The 19,784-nt window shown below is 42.1% G+C and overlaps 1 protein-coding gene across 2 annotated transcripts in view; it reads right to left on the reverse strand.

Annotated features, from left to right (window-relative positions):
- Positions 1-19,784, reverse strand: part of DLG2 (discs large MAGUK scaffold protein 2) — a 581,213-nt gene that overhangs the window by 60,300 nt on the left and 501,129 nt on the right. For both annotated transcript variants that reach the window (XM_026651698.2, XM_026651699.2), the window contains exon 14: positions 11,877-12,053. In XM_026651698.2, the coding sequence (XP_026507483.1) occupies positions 11,877-12,053 (177 nt within the window). The remainder of the gene's footprint in view (positions 1-11,876; positions 12,054-19,784) is intronic.

Raw genomic sequence — 19,784 nt, forward strand, 5'->3', positions numbered from 1 at the left:
TCTATTCCTCATGCGTACAATGCAGATAATAATTCCAGTTCATCTCACAGCGTGCTGTGAAGGAAGATAAATTCATTAACGTTTCTAAAGGTACTAAGAAGAGCCCATGCAGAAATAAATAATTCTTTATTCAGTGCAGGATTAGGATGGTGTGCCATAGTAGTGCATCGAATGAAAAGAAATATTGAGTAACTACCAGTGCAACAAGCACCATCTAATCCAGTGCACTGAATGAGCAGGAGTGTTGTAGAAAAAATGGCATGTGATCATGTAATTAAAGACTGTATCATAATTAGGGCTCCGTGTTTGTCACGGAGGTCGCGGATTCTGTGACTTCGGCAGTGGCCAGTGTGGCTGACCCCAGGGCCGCTCAAGGAGCTGGCTCTGGGGCCAGCTGCTCAGGTGAACCCGGGGAGAGCCATTCTGGCCACTGCCGGAGCAGCTCTGCAGCCAGTCACTTGGGTGGCTCTGCAAGCAGACGCACCAGCCATTGCTCTGAGCAGCTGACCGTGGGGATCACCTGAGCAGCAGCCAATGCTGCTGGTCTTGGGGGTGGTGGGAGCAGCCACAGCTCGGCTGCTCCTGGCAGCGGTCCTGGGGTGGCTGCTTGCCCTCCGGGCCTTCCCCCCACCGGGTGGCGGACACAGCAGCCGCTGACCCCTCAGGGCTCCCCCCGACAGCAGAGCAGAGCAGCCGCGGGCAGCCCCCAGGGTTCTCCTCCCCCCAGCAGCTGGTGCTGTGGGCTCCCCCCACCCACAGGTGGTGCCCCGGGCTCCTCCCCCTGCAGCGCCCCCCCCCCAAAGATTCAATCAGCGATATTTATGGTATAAGTCCTGGACAGGTCATGGGCCGTGATTGTTTGTTTCTTGCCCATGTCCTGTCCATGACTTTTACTAAAAATACCCATGATTAAATCATAGCCTTAATCATAATGTATACACATAAGGAGGCCAAATTAAGGTTTTATTCGCAACCTTAATTTTGGCATTTCCTAACTTCTGGATTTGAGTCAGAATCTCAGTATATTATTTAGGTCTTCGTGTATTGGAAGATTCTTGTTCCCTCGAACATGATGGAGCCTCCAAAGAATTCTGGTATTGCAATGAACTTGGGGTGGGTGGATGTGCACCTTTGAACTTTTTAATGTGATAAATTTATATATATATATATATATATATATATATATATATATATATGAACTTAAAGCCTTTTCATTTGCAAATACCATTGGAAATCAGTGTTTTCTGACTCTCTTGCAAAGGTTGACATGGCAAACACCTAAAGAAAGTATAAATCAACATTCTTTACAATGCTTTAGATGTTAGCAACATCATCAACAGGGAAAGCACAATACTCTCAACTCTAGTTTTGGCAGGTGAATAAACAAGGAACTGATTTTCAACGGGTTGATTTAAAACAGTTTTTCAAACTTTAAATTCACCTCTTCTGTACAAAGCCAGATTACTTGGGCTTTGTCCATGGAGCGACGTGCAGTAGTGGCTATTCATGGTGTGGGATAGCCGCATAGTCAATCTGCAGCTGCTACTCCAGCTCAGAGGCCACTGCCTTTCCGTGCTCCACATGTAGGAGTTCTGGCCCACTACAAGCATGTAGCCACAGATCCGGTGTCCCCTTGAATGGCCCGTTTAAGTCTTGCAAATATCACTCACTCCCACTCTGCTTAGTTTCAGGCACAAAGCCTGATTTGTAGAACTAGTCAGAACATATTTCATGAATCCCTCCACTTTCCTCTTATGTCTCTATGGGTTTCTCCAGATAACAGCTTTAAACACACAGACCAAGGACAGGGGAAGGAGATCTGCCTCTCAGAACTAGAAGTTGGGATTTCCACTAATGCTAAACAATAGCATATATATGGCTTTGGAATCTGGGCTACCAGATTAGGCTGAGTGGGTTGATAAAGAATTACAATTTACATTTGGGTTTTTAAAATCTCACTTACTTGAATTCATTCCTGTCAATTATTAAACTGGGATCCTTCAACTCGGATGTGTATGGAAATTCAGCAGAAGTGAGATCCATATATTACCACACTAATGAAACACAGAGCTATTGTAACCCACACACCTTCTGGGTGCGGTGTTCTGTCCCATCTAGTGGCACCGAGACCACTTAGAGAGAGACATAAAATGAGTCGTTCTACAGCCTTAGCTAACAGCTAACTTTTAGCTCATGCAGTAGACGCTCATGCCCTATGCTCCAGAGGTCCCCGGTTTGATCCTGCCTGTCGATGACCGGGTTCTGTCGGTGTTACACTATCACTACGCTTGGGCCAATTTCTAGCCTGGCATAACTACACACTGTCCAACTGACTTCAACAGATTTGGGCCTATTTATGAATGAGGCTATAGGTAAAATTTTCAGAACTTAAGTCCCATTTTCAAAAGTGACAGACATTTGGGTACTTAGCACCATTGATTTTCAGTGAGATTTAGGCTCCCAAGTCACTTTTGCAAATGAGGATTAGCCTCCTAACTGCATTCGGAGCTTTAAAATTTTTTATCCAGTGCATTTAAATCTTAGTAATATCAAATAATTGGGTTTCTGGGTTCCATTTATAAAACAAAATGAGTAGTTTAGTGTTTGGCATTGCTTGATCTGAAGAGCCAGCATTTGTGGCCTTATGAGACAAACTCTACTTCAGTCACAGTGGAGTAAATCCTGAATAATGCTACAGTGGAGTTATCCAGGTTTACACTGATGTAGCTGAAAGCAGAAGCTGACTCTATGTGTTTGCCAATGAAAAGGGGCCTACAAGTAAAATTTTCAAAAGTGTCTAAGTGAATTATGAGCATAAAAATGCTCATAATAAATCATAAAAAGGATAATTTTGAAATCTATTGACTGTCAATGAAAACTTAGACTCCTTAGTACCTAAATTGCTTCTGAAAATGGGACATAGGCACTTTTGAAAATTTTACCTTAACTCTTTGGGGTAAACTGGAAACACAAAGAAACTATACGCAGATTCACCTCATATGAATGTATTACTGGCAAGGATTATGCCGCTTGTAGAACTTTAGAAGCCATGGTCCAGACAAACGGGTTTCCAATCAGGCCATAGCTGCACTGACCAAGTATGAGCCTTGACAACACACACAGAGGCTGCATTCCAGTGAAAACTCAAATCTGGGGCAGCTTTCTTAGGCTTATCTGCTGCCTATGACACGATGTGGAGGAATGGCCTCCTCCTGAAAGCCAGGAAAATTATCCCATGCAACGATAAAATTCTTCCAAGACATTCTGACCAACCTTTTGTGTTTTCCTGAGCAACCAGGTCAGCAGGCCATGCACTCTCAATGATGGCCTACCACAAGGATCAGTCTTAGCACCGACCCTCTTTAATATCCACACCAGTGGTCTTCACTGAACATTATCACAGAAATTAATGGGGATGACATTGCTTTGACCATACAGGCACAGGATTTACCTACACAGAACAAATCCTCACTAAGGATGGAACCTTAAAACCATTTTAATATGGAATAATATTTATTATACTGACGGCTAAACCCAAACATCATTCAGTTTATTGTGTCAGCATTTCATCTAAACAATCAAATGGTTAGGCAGGAACAGCACATGGACTTCTGTGGCTTGCAGATAAAACACGATCCCACCCTGAAATATGACCAGCACCTGAAAAATATTCATGACAGAATTAAGATACATGTGAATTTAATCCAGAAACTGGCAGGAATGACCTGGGAGCCAATGCAAAAACTTTACAGACCTTGTCACTGGCTCTTATCTCCTGAACTGCAAAATACTGCTCACCCATCTGGACACATCGCTCACACACATTGCTTGTTGACTGTCAATTTAAGAGTGTCATGCAGATTAATATGGGCACAATAAAACAAATGCCACAACCATGGCTTCCCGTACTGGTGCACATCCACCCACCCCAAGTTCATTGCAATACCAGAATTCTTTGGAGGCTCCATCATGTTCGAGGGAACAAGAATCTTCCAATACACGAAGACCTAAATAATATACTGAGATTCTGACTCAAATCCAGAAAATCTTTTAGGCTGGCAATGCAAGAGCTCAAAGATTCAGGGTTTCTCCCTGAAGTTTGTGGAAGCAGAGATTCTCTGCTTCCACAAGATCAATGGTGAGCAAGGTGGAAGGACACCAACATCCTGAAAAAACACCACAACAAAGACCCAACTGAAGAACCCAGCGGTTCTTCAATCCTACAAAAAATATGGTCCACTTTGAATTGCATCTGCACATCGCCTGGCAGATGTGCCTACCTTCTCCATAAATGGAGTCTGAGATACAATCCTATTTATGACTGAGGAAATGGACTTCAAACTATGGAACAACTTGTCAATCAATGGCCCAAGTAATCGCGTGATGGTGGAATCACTGCCATTCACTCCGCATCACCTGAAGTAATCAATTGGATCATTAACCTAGACTTGGGCATCGAACATTGCTGTTTTTAAGCCATACAGAAGAAGCAGAAGAATGTAATATGCTGTAAGTGGATGGTTAATGGATTACTGAAAAGTTTACTAACAAATTTATAACACCACAGATTAGTTTTCTTATTGGAGATGTAAAATAACAGGCAAGACATGCTTTAAATTTTCATAGTCAGATTCATCTGTGATGTAAATGAAGGTGTAAATTACATGTTGGGGTGTGAAACCAAGTACAAGTGGTTGGGGTTGCTTAATTTGTATTGATTTAGCATTCAGCTGGTTTGCAGAATGAGCATAATGATAGAAAGTGTAGTAAGAAAAGTTACTAAATAGAAGAGTGCAAAATAAAATGTGTGTTTGATAAAACTTGTTTTATCTTACACCCTTTTGTTAGAGTAAGGAAGCAGGAAAATAACTATCTTTCCCGTTGGCATGTGAGTTTTGCCCACCCACTGAATGCCAGATCAGTGCAAACATGTTTTACCATTTCCACCCATGTTCAGACCAATTTACCACACCCAGTACACAACTTCTCCATCACTTACATCCCTGCTCACTTTGGCCCAGAGACTTCCATGCTTGTTGTAAGCATTCATGCAAGGTCTGATTTTGACCACAAATGTCCATTCTCCAACTGATTTTTGAGCAATATTAGACCTCATTAATTGGCTTTTTATTGAAAGAACATGTGTAAATACACTAGGACAAAACTTGTTCTCTCTCTGAAGAATTCAGGTCTTCATAATCAGAATTTTGCCAACTGATGGTAGCTCAGCACTGGTTTATTGTCCGATAAAAGCGGTACAGTTACTATTATGGAAAAATGTGCCATTGTAAGATTGGGGAGGAAAAATCCTTTTAACCTGTTTAAAGATTAAGACTTCATGAGCTGTTACAAAAATAATTGACTTGCCACACTCCCATGAAGCTATCTTGGTGGTTAATGGTCTTTGTGAAAGCTAATTCTTATTTTAAATTGAAAAATATTAATAAAGTTCATCTTATATAAAAATGTCTCTTGCAAGCAAAGCCACTTTCAATGAAGCTTGTGGTTAGTGCTTTCCTGAACTCACAGTACATCCTTATTCTACTGTGATGATGTTTCTCCTGCTTGCAAAAGAATGAGGAGAGGGGAATACACACATGCATATCAATTTTAGTCTATATTTATCTTTTCCCATTAGATTAACAACTGTGCTCAAGTAACTCACTTCAGATAAAGCTAACAAGACCATGCTATTTTAAAAAGCTTTATCTTTCTGGGATTAAAATCTTGAGGGATTTTTAAAAAGGTAGCTAATTTAGAAGAGAAACATAAGTAAAACCCAGTTGAGTGGATAAACATGTTCTTCTGACAAGTCGGGCGGAATAACAAATTTAAGATGCCTTTTTACCCAGAAGGATTTTTGCAATTGGCAAACCTCTGGTTCCTTGTCCTTGAAAAATGTTTATGAAAGACTTTTTTGGTGTTCTTTTTTCATCTTTTGCCCTGTAGAATCTAAGAAGAAAAAAATAATTGTGCCCTGCAAGCTCTGTACAGTTGAAAACAGCACGACAGACTGATATCACTTTAAACATTTGTTCTGTAAAATATAGATATAATTTGCATATACCCCTCCCCCCCATGTATTTGAAAATGGTATTCACAGAATGACTTCAAATCTAATAGACGGTTTTGTGACTGGATACGTTTAAAACAAAAGAAGTTTTAGGGTAAATTAACTCTGCTTCTGTTGAAGTAACAAGCAAAACTCTCGATTTCAGAGGCAGCAGCAGTGGGATTGGTGACAATATAGGGCTAGATTATGATGATACGATCTGCATTAAATTAAGGGCACTCAATTCATTGCCATTTTGGATCCTTAGAGCGAATTCATGCAACTCTTACTCAGAGAGTGAGTGCACGAAAAGATAAGGGCAGGTATATATGCATTGACATTCATAAGGTGGGGTGTTCCTACCTCCAGTGACCTGTATCTAGAGTAAATAAGAGTTCCTTGGAACACCAGCTTTGAGTGACTTCTTTATACTTCTCTAATTATGGCTATTGACCTTAATAGAAAGCTGCACCCATTTTGCTTATTCCACCAGCATGAGAGTTCACAAGGTGAGCAGCAGTTCTCATTATCTCATTAAACAGTGATGTGTAGAAGATTCATTCCAACTGGCATTTCTAAATCTAATTCTAAAGATGACCACTTCCACATAAAATGAAGTAATCTGTGGCACTAGTTGCGTGGGAGAGATTATAACTTGGATTCCAACAAGCTTTAAAATTGGTTTAACCCTAATATTTTAAACATACCCTCATGCCAAATTCTGGGCTGATTGACACCTCATGGCACTGCATTGGCTCTGGGGTCTGAGATACACAATCATGTAATGTCTGTCTACTGATGTTACTCTACTCTCTTGTTTAGGATTGACTTTGACAGAGCTTCGTGGTGGGTGTAAAGCAGTGTGGAAGTTGGCGTGCAGTGTTTCATTCTTACGTGTTAAAGAATAATATTTCCTGTCTGATGGTTACACCAGCAGGCTAAAAACTGGTTCATGGTCTCTTTCACTAAGCGTAATGTCATCAGTGTCAAAGTGACTTCACTTCACAGCAAGAGGGCCATGCTGCTCACCCACCCAGCATGAGGGTACGTTACAACTGTAATTAGAAACATACATCTTCATGGTGACCAGAGCTTGGTATCCAAAAGAATTTTTGGACCTCTGGCCAAAATAGGAGCAGTTTTGTCTTTAAGAGTAAGTGAACTGCTTCCTCTAAAGCCAAAGCCATGATCAGTGAGATCCCAATTGTGCGAGGCATTGACCACTCTCACCTCAATTCCCACTTGAGTCAATGGCAGTTAAAAACTCTAACCAATTCACAGGATCAGGCCCTTAATGAGAGGGACATAGATGGGCCAGGACCATGGTACTCTGCTTGTTCAATACAGAATTAAACTGCCTGTCTCTGTGACACAGTGCTACAGGATCCAAATTCGCTCTTAAAGGAGGGCTTCTGAGTTGTAAACAAAATAACAAATCCACATGGAAGTGACCACGATTAAATCTAATGACAAATTGCTTTCAAGCTCCATGTAATTGATTGACAGTTAAGGGCTGGAAACTACACACCATCCCAGAGTGAGTAATGGGCAGCAATTCCCTGGTAGCTATAAATTACGACCTCTTCTGGTCTACCACATCCATTATAAAATAAAAGGGAAAAGAAAACTGAGTCTTGATTTAGCACTGGAAATTTCTCTTATCTGCTCATGCTTTAATGTGCCTGTTTGAACGGCTCCATTCCAAAAAATGTGGGAAAAATGGTAAAATCAGGCACTATGATTTTCATAGACATATCCCTAAGTAAGAACTTAATTATATTAATTGCTCCCAGAGTATATACTGTAGTGAAGAACTATTATGGAAGAGGTCAATGGCTTCAGTACTGCAAGAAAATAAAGGTTATGTTCTATTGTATTCAGTTATAATTAATGTATTAATTGTACAGGAGGTCAATCTGGATGATCAGAAGGGCCAAAGTGCTCAGAGTGCTGTACATAACAGCATAATATGCCACCCTCATAAAATACAAACAAAGTGAGGGGGTCCAAGTGCAAAAAAAGGAAAAAGAGGAATTGAAAGGAACTTTGGTAAATATAGGGCCAATTGTGATGGGTCTACGGAAATTGTTTGGGTTTTTTGGGGGGGGGGCACTTTAAAATGTTTTTTAAAGGTGAGAGGGATAAATGAGAAGGATTCCATAAGGAATGAGTTGCACTTTGTAGAGCCCATCAAAGGAAAGGTACAGTCACTTGCGGATTCAAAAGCAAGGGTGGAAATCCTCAAATGTCTGGAATGTAGATTTAGAGTGTAGATACTGCCAGTATAAGGCTCCAACACTAGGTGTTCAAAGTAGCCGGAGCCAACACCTATTTTTTAGTCTTTGGGCTATTCACCACCTATTTGCTTTAAGTATGTCTTTGACTATTTGCTATTTGCTTCTGAAATGCTATTTGTCACCTCTTCTTTATGGTTTCCTGCCTGGGTGCCTGAAATGTTTATAAACTGGAGGAGAGATATTAATAAAATTTCCACATGGCTGCACAAAACAGCCCCCAGAATACATTCTTCCCCTACCTGATGGAACCATATGAGTCTGCAAACCAGCAAAATGGCTCAGGCTCTAACACATAGCTGCCACTGATCCCCTCCCCTCTGTTATACCACCATCTAGCACATGGGAAAGATGTTGCTGTTAGATTTTAAGCGTGTGTGGCTTTTTTTTTAGTACATGTATTGCAATTTGTACATAAATAATGTCATGTATACAACAAGAGGAAACTTGGCTAGTGATTGGTTCATAATGTAATCTGATTGTTTTTTTCAGTTTTTAATTTAAACGACCAATATTTAATTTTATAAAGTGGCAACTCAACGTAAAGCCAGTTGAAGTCAATGGAAAGACTCCCATTGACTTCACTGGGGCCGGCCGGCGGCCGAGCACCCCCAGCCCCAGTCCCAGGGGCTCCAGCCCGGCTCGGCTCGGGCCCTGGTTCCGGCCGAGCGGCTCTGGCCCGGCCCCGGCCCTGGCTGAGCAGCGCCGGCCGGAGGCCCAGCACCCCCTGCCCCGGTCCCAGTGGCTCCGGCCCGGCTCGGGCCCTGGTTCCGGCCAAGTGGCTCCAGCCCGGCCCCGGCCGAGCAGCGCCGGCCGGCAGCCGAGCACCCCGAGCCCCAGTCCCAGCGGCTCCGGCCCGGCTCGGCTCGGGCCCCGGTTCCGGCCGAGCAGCTCCGGCCCGGCCCTGGCCGAGCGGCGCCGGCCGGCGGCCAAGCACGGCTGGCCCCAGCGGCTCCGGCTCCGGCCCCAGCGGCTCCAGCCCGGACCCGAGCCCCATGACCCCTCCCTATTTTCACGGACATGTCCGGCTTTTTGGAATTTCCTCCCGGACGGTTATTTGAGGACCAAAAAGCCGGACATGTCTGGGAAAATCCGGACATATGGTAACCCTAGCATTACTTCAATACATTTTTAAAGTGGGACCATGGAGAGGACTTTTTAAATGTGGAAAATCATACCCCGGCTCATGGGAGGATCTAGTCAGTGTTAGATTTATGAACAACAGTATTTATATTAGAAACACTGAATTAACCTTGAATGGTATGGCATTAACATGGGCTGCTCACATTTCAGGGAAGGATTTGCTGGAGAAAAACTTCACTGTTATGGGAAAAGGGCCTAGCCCCACCATAATGAAGAATGGCCTTGCCAGAATAAGCTGAATAGCATTTAGATGACATTATCCAGCTTTTTGTTCCATTTATTTATACTCCTAGAATGTGTTGGGAGAAACAATTATTGGAGAGAAAAATGTGATCTCAATTTGGAACCATTGGAACAGGCAGATTCCATTCCCCCCCGGCTTCTCCAATTCACTGCTGATGCAGTGGCATGAGGGGTAAATAAAAAACAAATAAATAAAATAAATTAATGGAGATATCCTATCTCCTAGAACTGGAAGGGACCTTGAAAAGTCATCGAGTCCAGCCCCCTGCCTTCGCTAGCAGGACCAAGTACTGATTTTGCCCCAGATCCCTAAGTGGCCCCCTCAAGGATTAAACTCACAACCCTGGGTTTAGCAGGCCAATGCTCAAACCACTGAGCTATCCCACCCCCCATGAGACCACTGTAGCTGTACTGGCAGTGTTACAAATTCAAGCTTCATGTTTCAAGACTCTATGCAACCTATTTCCTGCTTACTTCTCTGCTCTCATCTCATTTTGCATCCCTCTCCACTCTGCCTAAGTTGTAGAACAAACCACATCTTTCTCCCACTTCTGTCTCCATATCTTCCTTCATGCTGCCCCATATGCCCTGCAGCCCAGACCCTGAGTGGGTGCAACATGTCTCCACATATTTGTCCCTCCTGAAAACACTCTTCTGCAAGTAGGTCAATAAACCTTAGGCCCATGCATCCTCTCCCACCTACAGAAAAAGATCACACACACATTCACACCTACACATGTGGAACCAACAAGAGACATGTCTAACTTCACCATTTAATCAGTTGTTTCCCCACTTCCTTACTCTGTATATCATAAAGTTCAAGGGTTCGTACCTTTTTATACTATGAACCACATCTTAAGAGAGAGACTGTCTTATAAATTCCACCTGCTTCCATTCATGATTGCACGGACCAGCACTCATGCATTCATAATCCCATAAAACCCACTATGGCAATCATAGCAACAGTTTACATGGAAGATTAACATTAGGAAAGTGTTTACTATATTTTTTCAGTATCTAGATACCTACCAAAGCCCATGGCAATGTGATATCTAGGTCTACACTACGGGGGGGGGGGGGGGCGACCTAAGATACGCAACTTCAGCTACGTGAATAGCCTAGCTGAAGTTGCGTATTTTAGGTCGACTTACCTGGCTGTGAGGACGGCGGCAAGTCGACCGCTGCCGCGCTGCCGTCGACTTCGCTTCCGCCTCTTGCCGCGGTGGATTTCCGGAGTCGACGGCAGAGCCATCGGGGATCGATTTTATCGCGTCTTCACTAAACGCGATAAGTCGATCCCCAATAGATCAATTGCTACCCGCCGATCCGGCGGGTAGTGAAGACGTGCCCTGAGGGCATTTTGAAGTCTCCATTATTTAACATGGCAAAACCAATGAGCAGGGTTAGTATCCTGTGATCAGCCAGTTCTCCGTGGAACAATACCAGGTGCTCTGCCGGCGATCCGCAATCCAATTTATCTCTTTATAACAAATTTGTGCAACCATTTTTATTAACTCTAGAATTGAAATTACTGTAGATAGAAGGTTTATAACTGGCCTAGAAGTAATATTCCAAAGGAGAAATTCATTCTCCTTCATGCCACTTCAGTTTTTTACCTCTCTACTGAAATTATCAACGAAGGTACCAACTAATATCAATTTCAGTGGCAGTTTTGATATTTGATGAAACCAACAACTACTTCACTAAGGAAACCCATCAGGCAGCATAGACAGTAACAAATATCAGTAACATCAGATGGTACATTTCCCCATGAGTCCAGCACAGCTAAACAAAGATATATTGAGATTTATTTTAGAGATTTAGCTAATTTCTATTTGTCTGGCTTTAACTTCCAGCCCCTTGTCCTGGTTATGCCTTTCTCTGCTAGAGATTTTTACTACCTGGTATGTTCTCCCCAAAAGGTATGTATACAACCTAATCAAGTCACCTCTTGATCTTCTTTTTGATAAACTGAACAGATTGAATTCTTTAAGACACTTTTCCCAGCCCTTGAATAATTTTTATGGCTCTTCTTTGCACCCTCTCCTATATTTTTTTAGATTAGTGCACATTGGTTTTGGAATAAAACTCAAACTTTTGTACATTTGTGCCAAGTGAAGTAGTAAAGCAGCAATTACACATACCTCCTTTTGCTGGGTATAACTCCCATCTCCTCGCTGTCTCCTTCCTGAGTGACCCTCCTCGCCTGCCACCACTCATCATCAGAGGCGTTAATAACATGGAGGATGTCTCCGAATTTGAAACTGAGTCCTTGACTTGGGAGGCCACTGTCCTTGCTTTTGTCATAGTCAAACATAGCTCTGGGGAAGGAAAATAAGGGCATGAAAACAGGCAATTATACCAGTCTTGACAGCATTTACTACTGAACAACTTCTTGTAGTTTAAGCCCCTCTTATTCCTTTAATAGGGATCATAAGAATTACCTCTTCGTAATTTAAACTACCTTATTTCCTATTTTATTTCATAATGTTTATGCATTAATTGGAGAGTTTCAGAGCTTAGTGGATAAAATATACGCAGTACCATGCATTTGTTTTACAGAAATCTCTCGCTCGTAACGTTTAGACTCATGTCTGTGACAATTTATGATTATAATGGTGTCCCCTTCTTATCTTCCTACAAAACATACCATTGTATCTGAGCACATGTGAAAGATGTAACGAGGACAGTATGACAACTAACTAGAAAGAAGAGAATGCTAAATTTTTTACGGTCAAATTCTAGTTCCATTGAAGTCAATGAGAGTTTTGCCTTTAGTTACAAGTAAAGCCAGATTATGTACCCTTGGGCCAGATCCTGCAACTGGATTTGTGCAGGTAGGGTGTTTGTATCTGCATGCAGTCTCATTGACCTTCAAGGGGCTCCATGGAAGTGCAGAGGTCTGTCTCTATGAATCCAGTTGGAGGGTCTTGCCCTCAGTTTTTTCCAGTGGAAAACAAATAGGAAAGGTTTCTCCTAGTAAAATACAGTTTTAAGAACCCAATAAACTGGAATTAACATTTCTTCTCCTGTGGAAAAAAAATCTGATTATAACTCCTAAATGCGGAATTCCTAGTTTAGCGTGGTCCCAAGGGGTATGTACTAATTTGTATCCCCTATTGTTAGGGGAAAAGGTTTGAACATCTTTATTAGTAAACATTTCCATATGAAGGATTTAATACAATTAATTGTTGCCCATTGTAGTGTAATTGCATAGAATGGTTATAGAAGCATTATGGGTAGATTTAAAACACTCTAGGCTACTTCCTTTAATGAAAAGAATGTTTTTAAAATGAGTTGTCACGGTTGTTACTGTGTTGCTTTAGGTTGTATCTCTACAACCACAGTCCTTTCATAGCTGCAAGCACTCATTCTGGATGAAATTATGTAAGGAGGAAAAATACATTAAAAGAGTATCTTCTCTTAGGGAGACTATAGATGTGCATCGTGCATCTTTAGCAAAGTGACTACCGGAGAGGGTTCTTTTATGTAGTGCAGCCGCTCCAGTCACCCATCTTAGATGGGTAAAGACAATAAAAGATCTGGCATGATTTCATTGAACTTTATGCGATCGGTGGGGCTGATTTCACTTGCGTCTTCCTTTTTCAATGACAGGTTTCAGAGTAGCAGCCGTGTTAGTCTGTATCCGCAAAAAGAACAGGAGTACTTGTGGCACCTTAGAGACTAATAAATTTGTTAGTCTCTAAGGTGCCACAAGTACTCCTGTTCTTTTTCCTTTTTCAATGTGCTTTGAGCATGGATAACACTTACGTCCTTTTACTGCAGAAGCAAATGCCCAGTGAAGATACAGAAACCCCTTAAAATCTTAGTCAGCAATTGGAATGTAACAAATTAATTAAATATATGGTCTTTAAAGGGCCCTTGCCAGTAGTGGGTCATCTGCTGCTCTGCAGTATAAGCCTACAATCAAGAGCTACATCAATCCAAACAGCATATTCTGATAGCTAAGAAACGAGTGAAGTCTTGCTTTCCTTGAGAAATTAATGGAAAATCACATCTGGAGATGTGGCAGTGCCCTTACCAGTTTTAAACCAATAACTTGTTTATAATTGGCTTTAAAAGATAAATTATCAGGAAGCGAAGCTCTGACTTTTACTAAATGCCATGAGGGCTCACATGTATTAAACAAAAGCATTTTCTGAACAAGTCAATTAAATAATAATGTACCTTGATATGAAAGGCAGTAACAGCCTTATAGACCTGTCCACAGAGCTGGCAACAATGCCGAGTATTGGTTACATACAGTAGATTCTGAATCCATCCACAATTAATTATCTCCAAACACATGACTTCATTTTTTGCAAAGCAGAGAATGAGCAAGAAACTCTTACTCCAGAAGTGAAACAAATTACAATGGAAGTCATGGAAATACTTCATCTTTTGGAAGTTCTGAGGCAGAAGGAATGATAGGTTTCAAAAGCTAAACGGTGGAAGGAAAAGAGGTCTTTGTTTCTGAACAGACACTAGAGTCCCATGAGCTCATGCATTAGTCTAAAACTGCAGATTACCATGCTGGTTGATGCTAATGATGAATGCAGATGGTAATGTTTGCTGCTGACTTACATTGATTGGCGCTGTTGTGTACAACACTAATTAAAGTGAGATTAGAGATCTGAAACAAGAGAATTATCAAGGGCACATTTTATTGACTGAAACAGTTCTTGGCTACTGTGCACTGCAAATGTTGATTCCCGAAGGAAAATAATGCAAGTGCTGATTTGAATCCCTTTTCCCTACACATGCCAGAGGAAGAGTCATATTGTAGTTCTGAACAAGGCTCTGACTACACTGAAGACTTTCAACCACCTAGCAGAAAACACTGTTTGCATGAACTGATAGTCTGGGGTAGCTAAAAAACAAATAGTGGTCTTGATTCAGCAAACTATTAAATATGTGCAATTAACTCATGTGAACAGAAGGAACTAACGGTGACGTCAGTAGGACTATTCATGTTTATAAAGTTACGCACATGCTTAAGGATTTGTGAGATTGAGGCCTAAAATGTAGTTCCTGATGTTTGTTGTTATTTATTTATTTGTATACTGTGAAGAGCCCACGTCATGGCCCAGGCGCTGCGCAAACACAGAACAAAAACACAGTTCCTGCTCCAAACAAAGTATATTACCTGCACTTAGATGGTAAGCTCTTTGCGGCAGAGACTTCCCTTAGTTTATGTCTATACAATGCCCAACACTTTTGAGTACTCTATACATCATGCATCAATTCAATTAATAAACAAAAATAATATACCGGTACTGTATTTGGCATAGCATCTTTCATACAAACGTATGAAATCCCAAAGTGATACAGAATCTTAAAAAAACAACAGAAAAAGAGGGATAGAGTTAAAAGCTGAGAGGAAGAGATGTTTTTAGATATTATTTGCAAAGAAAAGCAAACAAAGAAAATATTGCAAGATGCAGGATGACCCTTCCAACTGACAGGAGCTGCAGAGGAGAAGGCTCTTGCAGCAGGATTTTTAGGGAGCCCTCCTGTCATGTGTGACATCAGTAGAACCTTGTGATGTACTTGTGAACTGAGAATGTAAAACATCACTGTGGCCACAGAACTTTGCCATTTTTAGTATCCAGCTAATAAAAGGGAACCAAATCCAACTACTTTTGGTCTCCTCCACATTTACAGCCAGCATTATTCTAGGATCACAACATAGTTCATAGATGGCACTGTAACTTTAGAAAAGTTTTGTTGTAACAAACAACTGCAACCTTCTCCACCTTTTCCTTTAATTTTAATATGCCCCTGTACAATTGCAAGCCCTGCCTAGAGCTAGTGAGTTGAAAGACTCAAACTGCTCATTTATAAATCTCTACCTGATGAATGGCACCAACTCAAAGCACTCAGAATCTGACTAAAGCTGAGAGCGTATATAAAACAAAACAAAACAAAAACAGCAGCATTAGCTGAGTGTCACCAGAGTGGCACAAAACGTGTATTTTTGGCTTCCTAAAAAGCTGAAGGATTACTTTAGTTCAGCAAAGGAGGGAAGGGCATGATAATAAGCTACGTTTTTTTCACTGGGGATGGCCTTTCTCTGTGTTAAGGAAAGTCCAAGTGACTCAGTTTCACTCAGAGCAGTCACAGGGTTACACCTGGCATACTGCAAGCAGTGAGGCTCCCAGCAGAGAGCATGCTGCAGCTAGGGTGACCAGACAGCAAATGTGAAAAATCGGGACAGGGGGTGGGGGTAATAGGATCCTATATAAGAAAAAGACCCAAAAATCGGGACTGTCCCTATAAAATCGGGACATCTGGTCACCCTAGCTGCAGCGTTCTCCAGATAGTCTACTATACAATGATCACCATTTTGCAAGCTTCTTCAGACTAAGGAACACAGTAATGAAACCTAGACGGGCAGGTGGAGGCATGTGCCCCCGGCTGTGCTGTGAGGCAGATTCTGAGGGAAGGCTGATGGTAACTGGATCTCAGGCTAAGTCTACACTGGCACTTTCATCATTAAAACTTTTGTCGCTTCGGGGAATGAAAAAAACACCCCTCTGAGTGACAAAAATTTTAACGACAAAAAGCACCAGTGTGGACAGCACTTCGTTGGTGGGAGCTGCGCTCCAGGTGACAAAGCTACTGCCCTTCGTTGGAGGTGGTTTTATAAAGCGCGGCTACACAGCACACCTTACAATGGTGCGGCTGCAGTGGCACAGATGCGCCATTGTAAGGTGTGCAGTGTAGATATAGCCTTGATGTACGTGTGACAGTGTACCCCATAAGGCTTTATGGGGGGGGGTGCTTATAAATGTATGTATGACATAACTGGAATATGTTTTGTGCTGCCTGTGCCATGTAATATATCTCCGTAAAGGTTATGGTCTACTATATCTATTCATCCTATCTGTACACATATATCATTTTCTACTTGAGGTTAAGAATATGGGCTGTATGCTTGCTTGGTTTCTAAGTAAGCTTTGTGAGGCATTTGATCAGTTTCTTTAGGAAGGAATTTGCAAGGTTAAGTACCTGATCAGGAAACACTTGGGGAACAATGCATCTTGGAATGTTCCAATCCACATAAGAAGTCTTCCTGGAGACATACAAGATACCATGTGGACAATGGCTTCGGCCTGTAAAGACTGAGTCATGCAGGGACATGTGACTTGCCCAGGTGACTCCAAAACTCCATCTTGGAGCTGGACTTTGCATAGGAGGGAGGAGGGGGGTCTCCACCCACAAGAGAAAGTCTATTTAAACCTGTGGGAGACCCCTCCATTTTGTCTTCAGCTGGCTAAAGAAGGAGCCTCTCCATCCCCCCAAGATACTTGAAGGAAACTGGAACAAAGGACAGTAACTACAGGGGGTGTGAGTGATTGCTGGACCCAGGCTAAAAGGAGATTAGCCTGTAAAAGGGAGCATTCTGGAACTGGTGAGGATCTTATCTGTATTTAGTTTGATTAGACATAGATTTGCGCATTTTATTTTATTTTGCTTGGTGACTTACTTTGTTCTGTCTGTTACCACTTGGAACCACTTGAATCCTATTTTCTGTATTTAATAAAATCACTTTTTATTTGGTAATTAACTCAGAGTATGTATTAGTACCTGGGGGAGCAAACAACTGTGCATATCTCTCTATCAGTGTTATAGAGGGCGAACAATTTATGAGTTTGCCCTGCATAAGCTTTATGCAGTGTAAAACGGATTTATTTGGGTTTAGACCCCATTGGGAGTTGGGCATCTGAGTGCTAAAGACAAGCACACTTCTGTGAGCTGTTTTTGGGTAAACTTGCAGCTTTGGGACAAGTGATTCAGACCCTGGGTCTGTGTTGGAGCAGGTGGGAGCGTCTGGCTCGGCAAGACAGGGTGCTGGAGTCCTGAGCTGGCAGGGAAAACAGAAGCAGGGGTAGTCTTTGCACATCAGGTGGCAGCTCTCAAGGGGGTTTCTGTGATCTAAGTCACAGTGGCGTAGTCGGCAGGATCTGTGCACAGCTGATTGCTTTGAGATACTGGTAGTGATTTTAAGTGAGTTTTAAGTGTGGTGGCTGGAGAACAGATAAAGTGGTTACTGGTTTGTTATTTTCTGTTTGCTTATTTCGGGAAAGGGAAGTAGGGACAGAAAAGGAAGGAAAATAAGTAAGAAGGAAGATCAAAAGGAGCTAAAATTGCACAGGGTGCAAATTGCCCAGAAAGGCTGAACACTGGGCACTGTGAAAGTCTCTGTTAACTAAGAATCCCCTGAGCTGAGTGCATCCCAGTTTCAGTGAACTGCAGAGGGGTGTGGCCCAGCAGAAGAAAGCAGGAAAATGACTACCAGTGAAGCAGCTACAAAACTAGAGCTGGCTAGACTGGAAGCAACAGAGAGCGAAAATGAACATAAAAGACTGATGAAAAATAAGATATCAGGATGACCCATGTATAAACAAAATGCAGCTGTTGCTCATTATTGTTTGTAACAAAAGGTATAAATGCTTGTTTTAATTGTTTATCTTTTGAGAGACCTGCCTAGGAGGGGGAAACCCTGTGTCCTAGTGCACTCTTTCCCTCCACGCAATTGCTAGAGATAATAAAGTATCTGATTTGCTGCACCCAAAAAAGAACTCTGTTTTTCTCCGACAATACATAATATCACAACAACAGAGACTAAATAAACTATGTCCCCAAAACCTGGGCTGTCACCGTCCATACTCGACAACTGAAGTTATGAACTTCACAATAATCTGCATTTTTACATCTTTGGCACTAAGTGTTTAAAGTTACAATGCAAAGGTTTTAATACAGCACATGAATTAAACCACTCTTACAAAAATGTCTGAAGTCCAAAGGTGGGTCCTATTACATTTTTACATCTGAGTCTCTCTTGTTTGCTGCAGTATTTTTGTTTAGCTTGTTCAGCAATTTTTCCACAGGCAGTCCATCCCAGAAAATATATTCTGTATCATTTGGATCTTATTGGGATTTTGGCAGAGTTTTGCTACTGACTTCAATGAAAAAGAGGCTTGAAGATAGCAGCATCGGTTCCAGTTTCCAGAAAGGCTTATCTAACAAAAAGGAATTACTTTCTTTCTGGGGCTTACATCACGAAAGATGTGTCTTGCGTCTGTCCTTGGGGAATATTCCTTTCATTTTGCAATATGCTGTCATGATCCTGACCATCAGCCATTCTGAAAATAATTGTTTGAACACTTGTGATGGAGGTAAGTTTATTTGAGTCTGTAATGGGCACTCTGTAGGTTTGCTCCATACAATGGAATCTTCTAGATTGCAAAGCTTTAACACGATATTTTCAGAAGTGTTCACTAATGTTCTGTGCTTCCATTTTTATTTCAGTAGGAGCTGTGGTTCCTCAGTATGTCTGAAAATCAGGCAAAGGTGTCGCTGTGTATCTTAAGATTTTATACTGCTGCCCATCACCATAGTGTCTGAGCAGCTTCCAGATAATATCGATAGCAACAGCAAAATCGTTAGCAGACATCATGGAACCTCTGGCCCTTCTCTCTTTACAGTCTCAAAGAGTGGGATAGTTTTTTAGGGGGGCAGGGTTCGGTTATTTGGGACAGCTCAGAGGGGGTTGGAAATAGAAGTCTCAACTGGGGCACTCAAAAATGGAGGCATGGATGTTAATGGACACGTCTGAAAAATGGCCGTAAGAGTCTCAAGTGACTGGAATGGTCATGAAACTTCTGGTGTCAGCAGCAGGGAGAATGATGATTATGTTGTTTGCTCTTAAGTGGTTCCCTATTATTTTTTTTTATGTAGCACACAGGCTGCAGTCAGTGGGTGAGGCTTGAAAATTTGGGCTGAGGTTCTGGGCTGTGTCTCTAAGAGGCCTAATACAGAACTCACAGTCCAGGGAGAGCAAGGGCTAAGACAATTGCCCTGGGCTGTTCTGGGAGCTAAAACATTCCCCGGTGCAACACAGACAGTCCTGGAGGCCTGCCCAAGGGCATATCTACACTGCAACCAGGGTGTGTGATTGCAGCACATGTAGACGTACCCAAGCGAGCTTTAATCTAGCTAGCTTGGCTATTGACAGCAGTGAAGTGGTGGCAGCAAGGACTTCAGCA

Source organism: Terrapene carolina, unplaced genomic scaffold (genome assembly GCF_002925995.2).
Source record: "Terrapene carolina triunguis isolate 2854851 unplaced genomic scaffold, T_m_triunguis-2.0 Scaffold97, whole genome shotgun sequence".
In the NCBI taxonomy this organism is placed as follows: domain Eukaryota; kingdom Metazoa; phylum Chordata; order Testudines; family Emydidae; genus Terrapene; species Terrapene triunguis.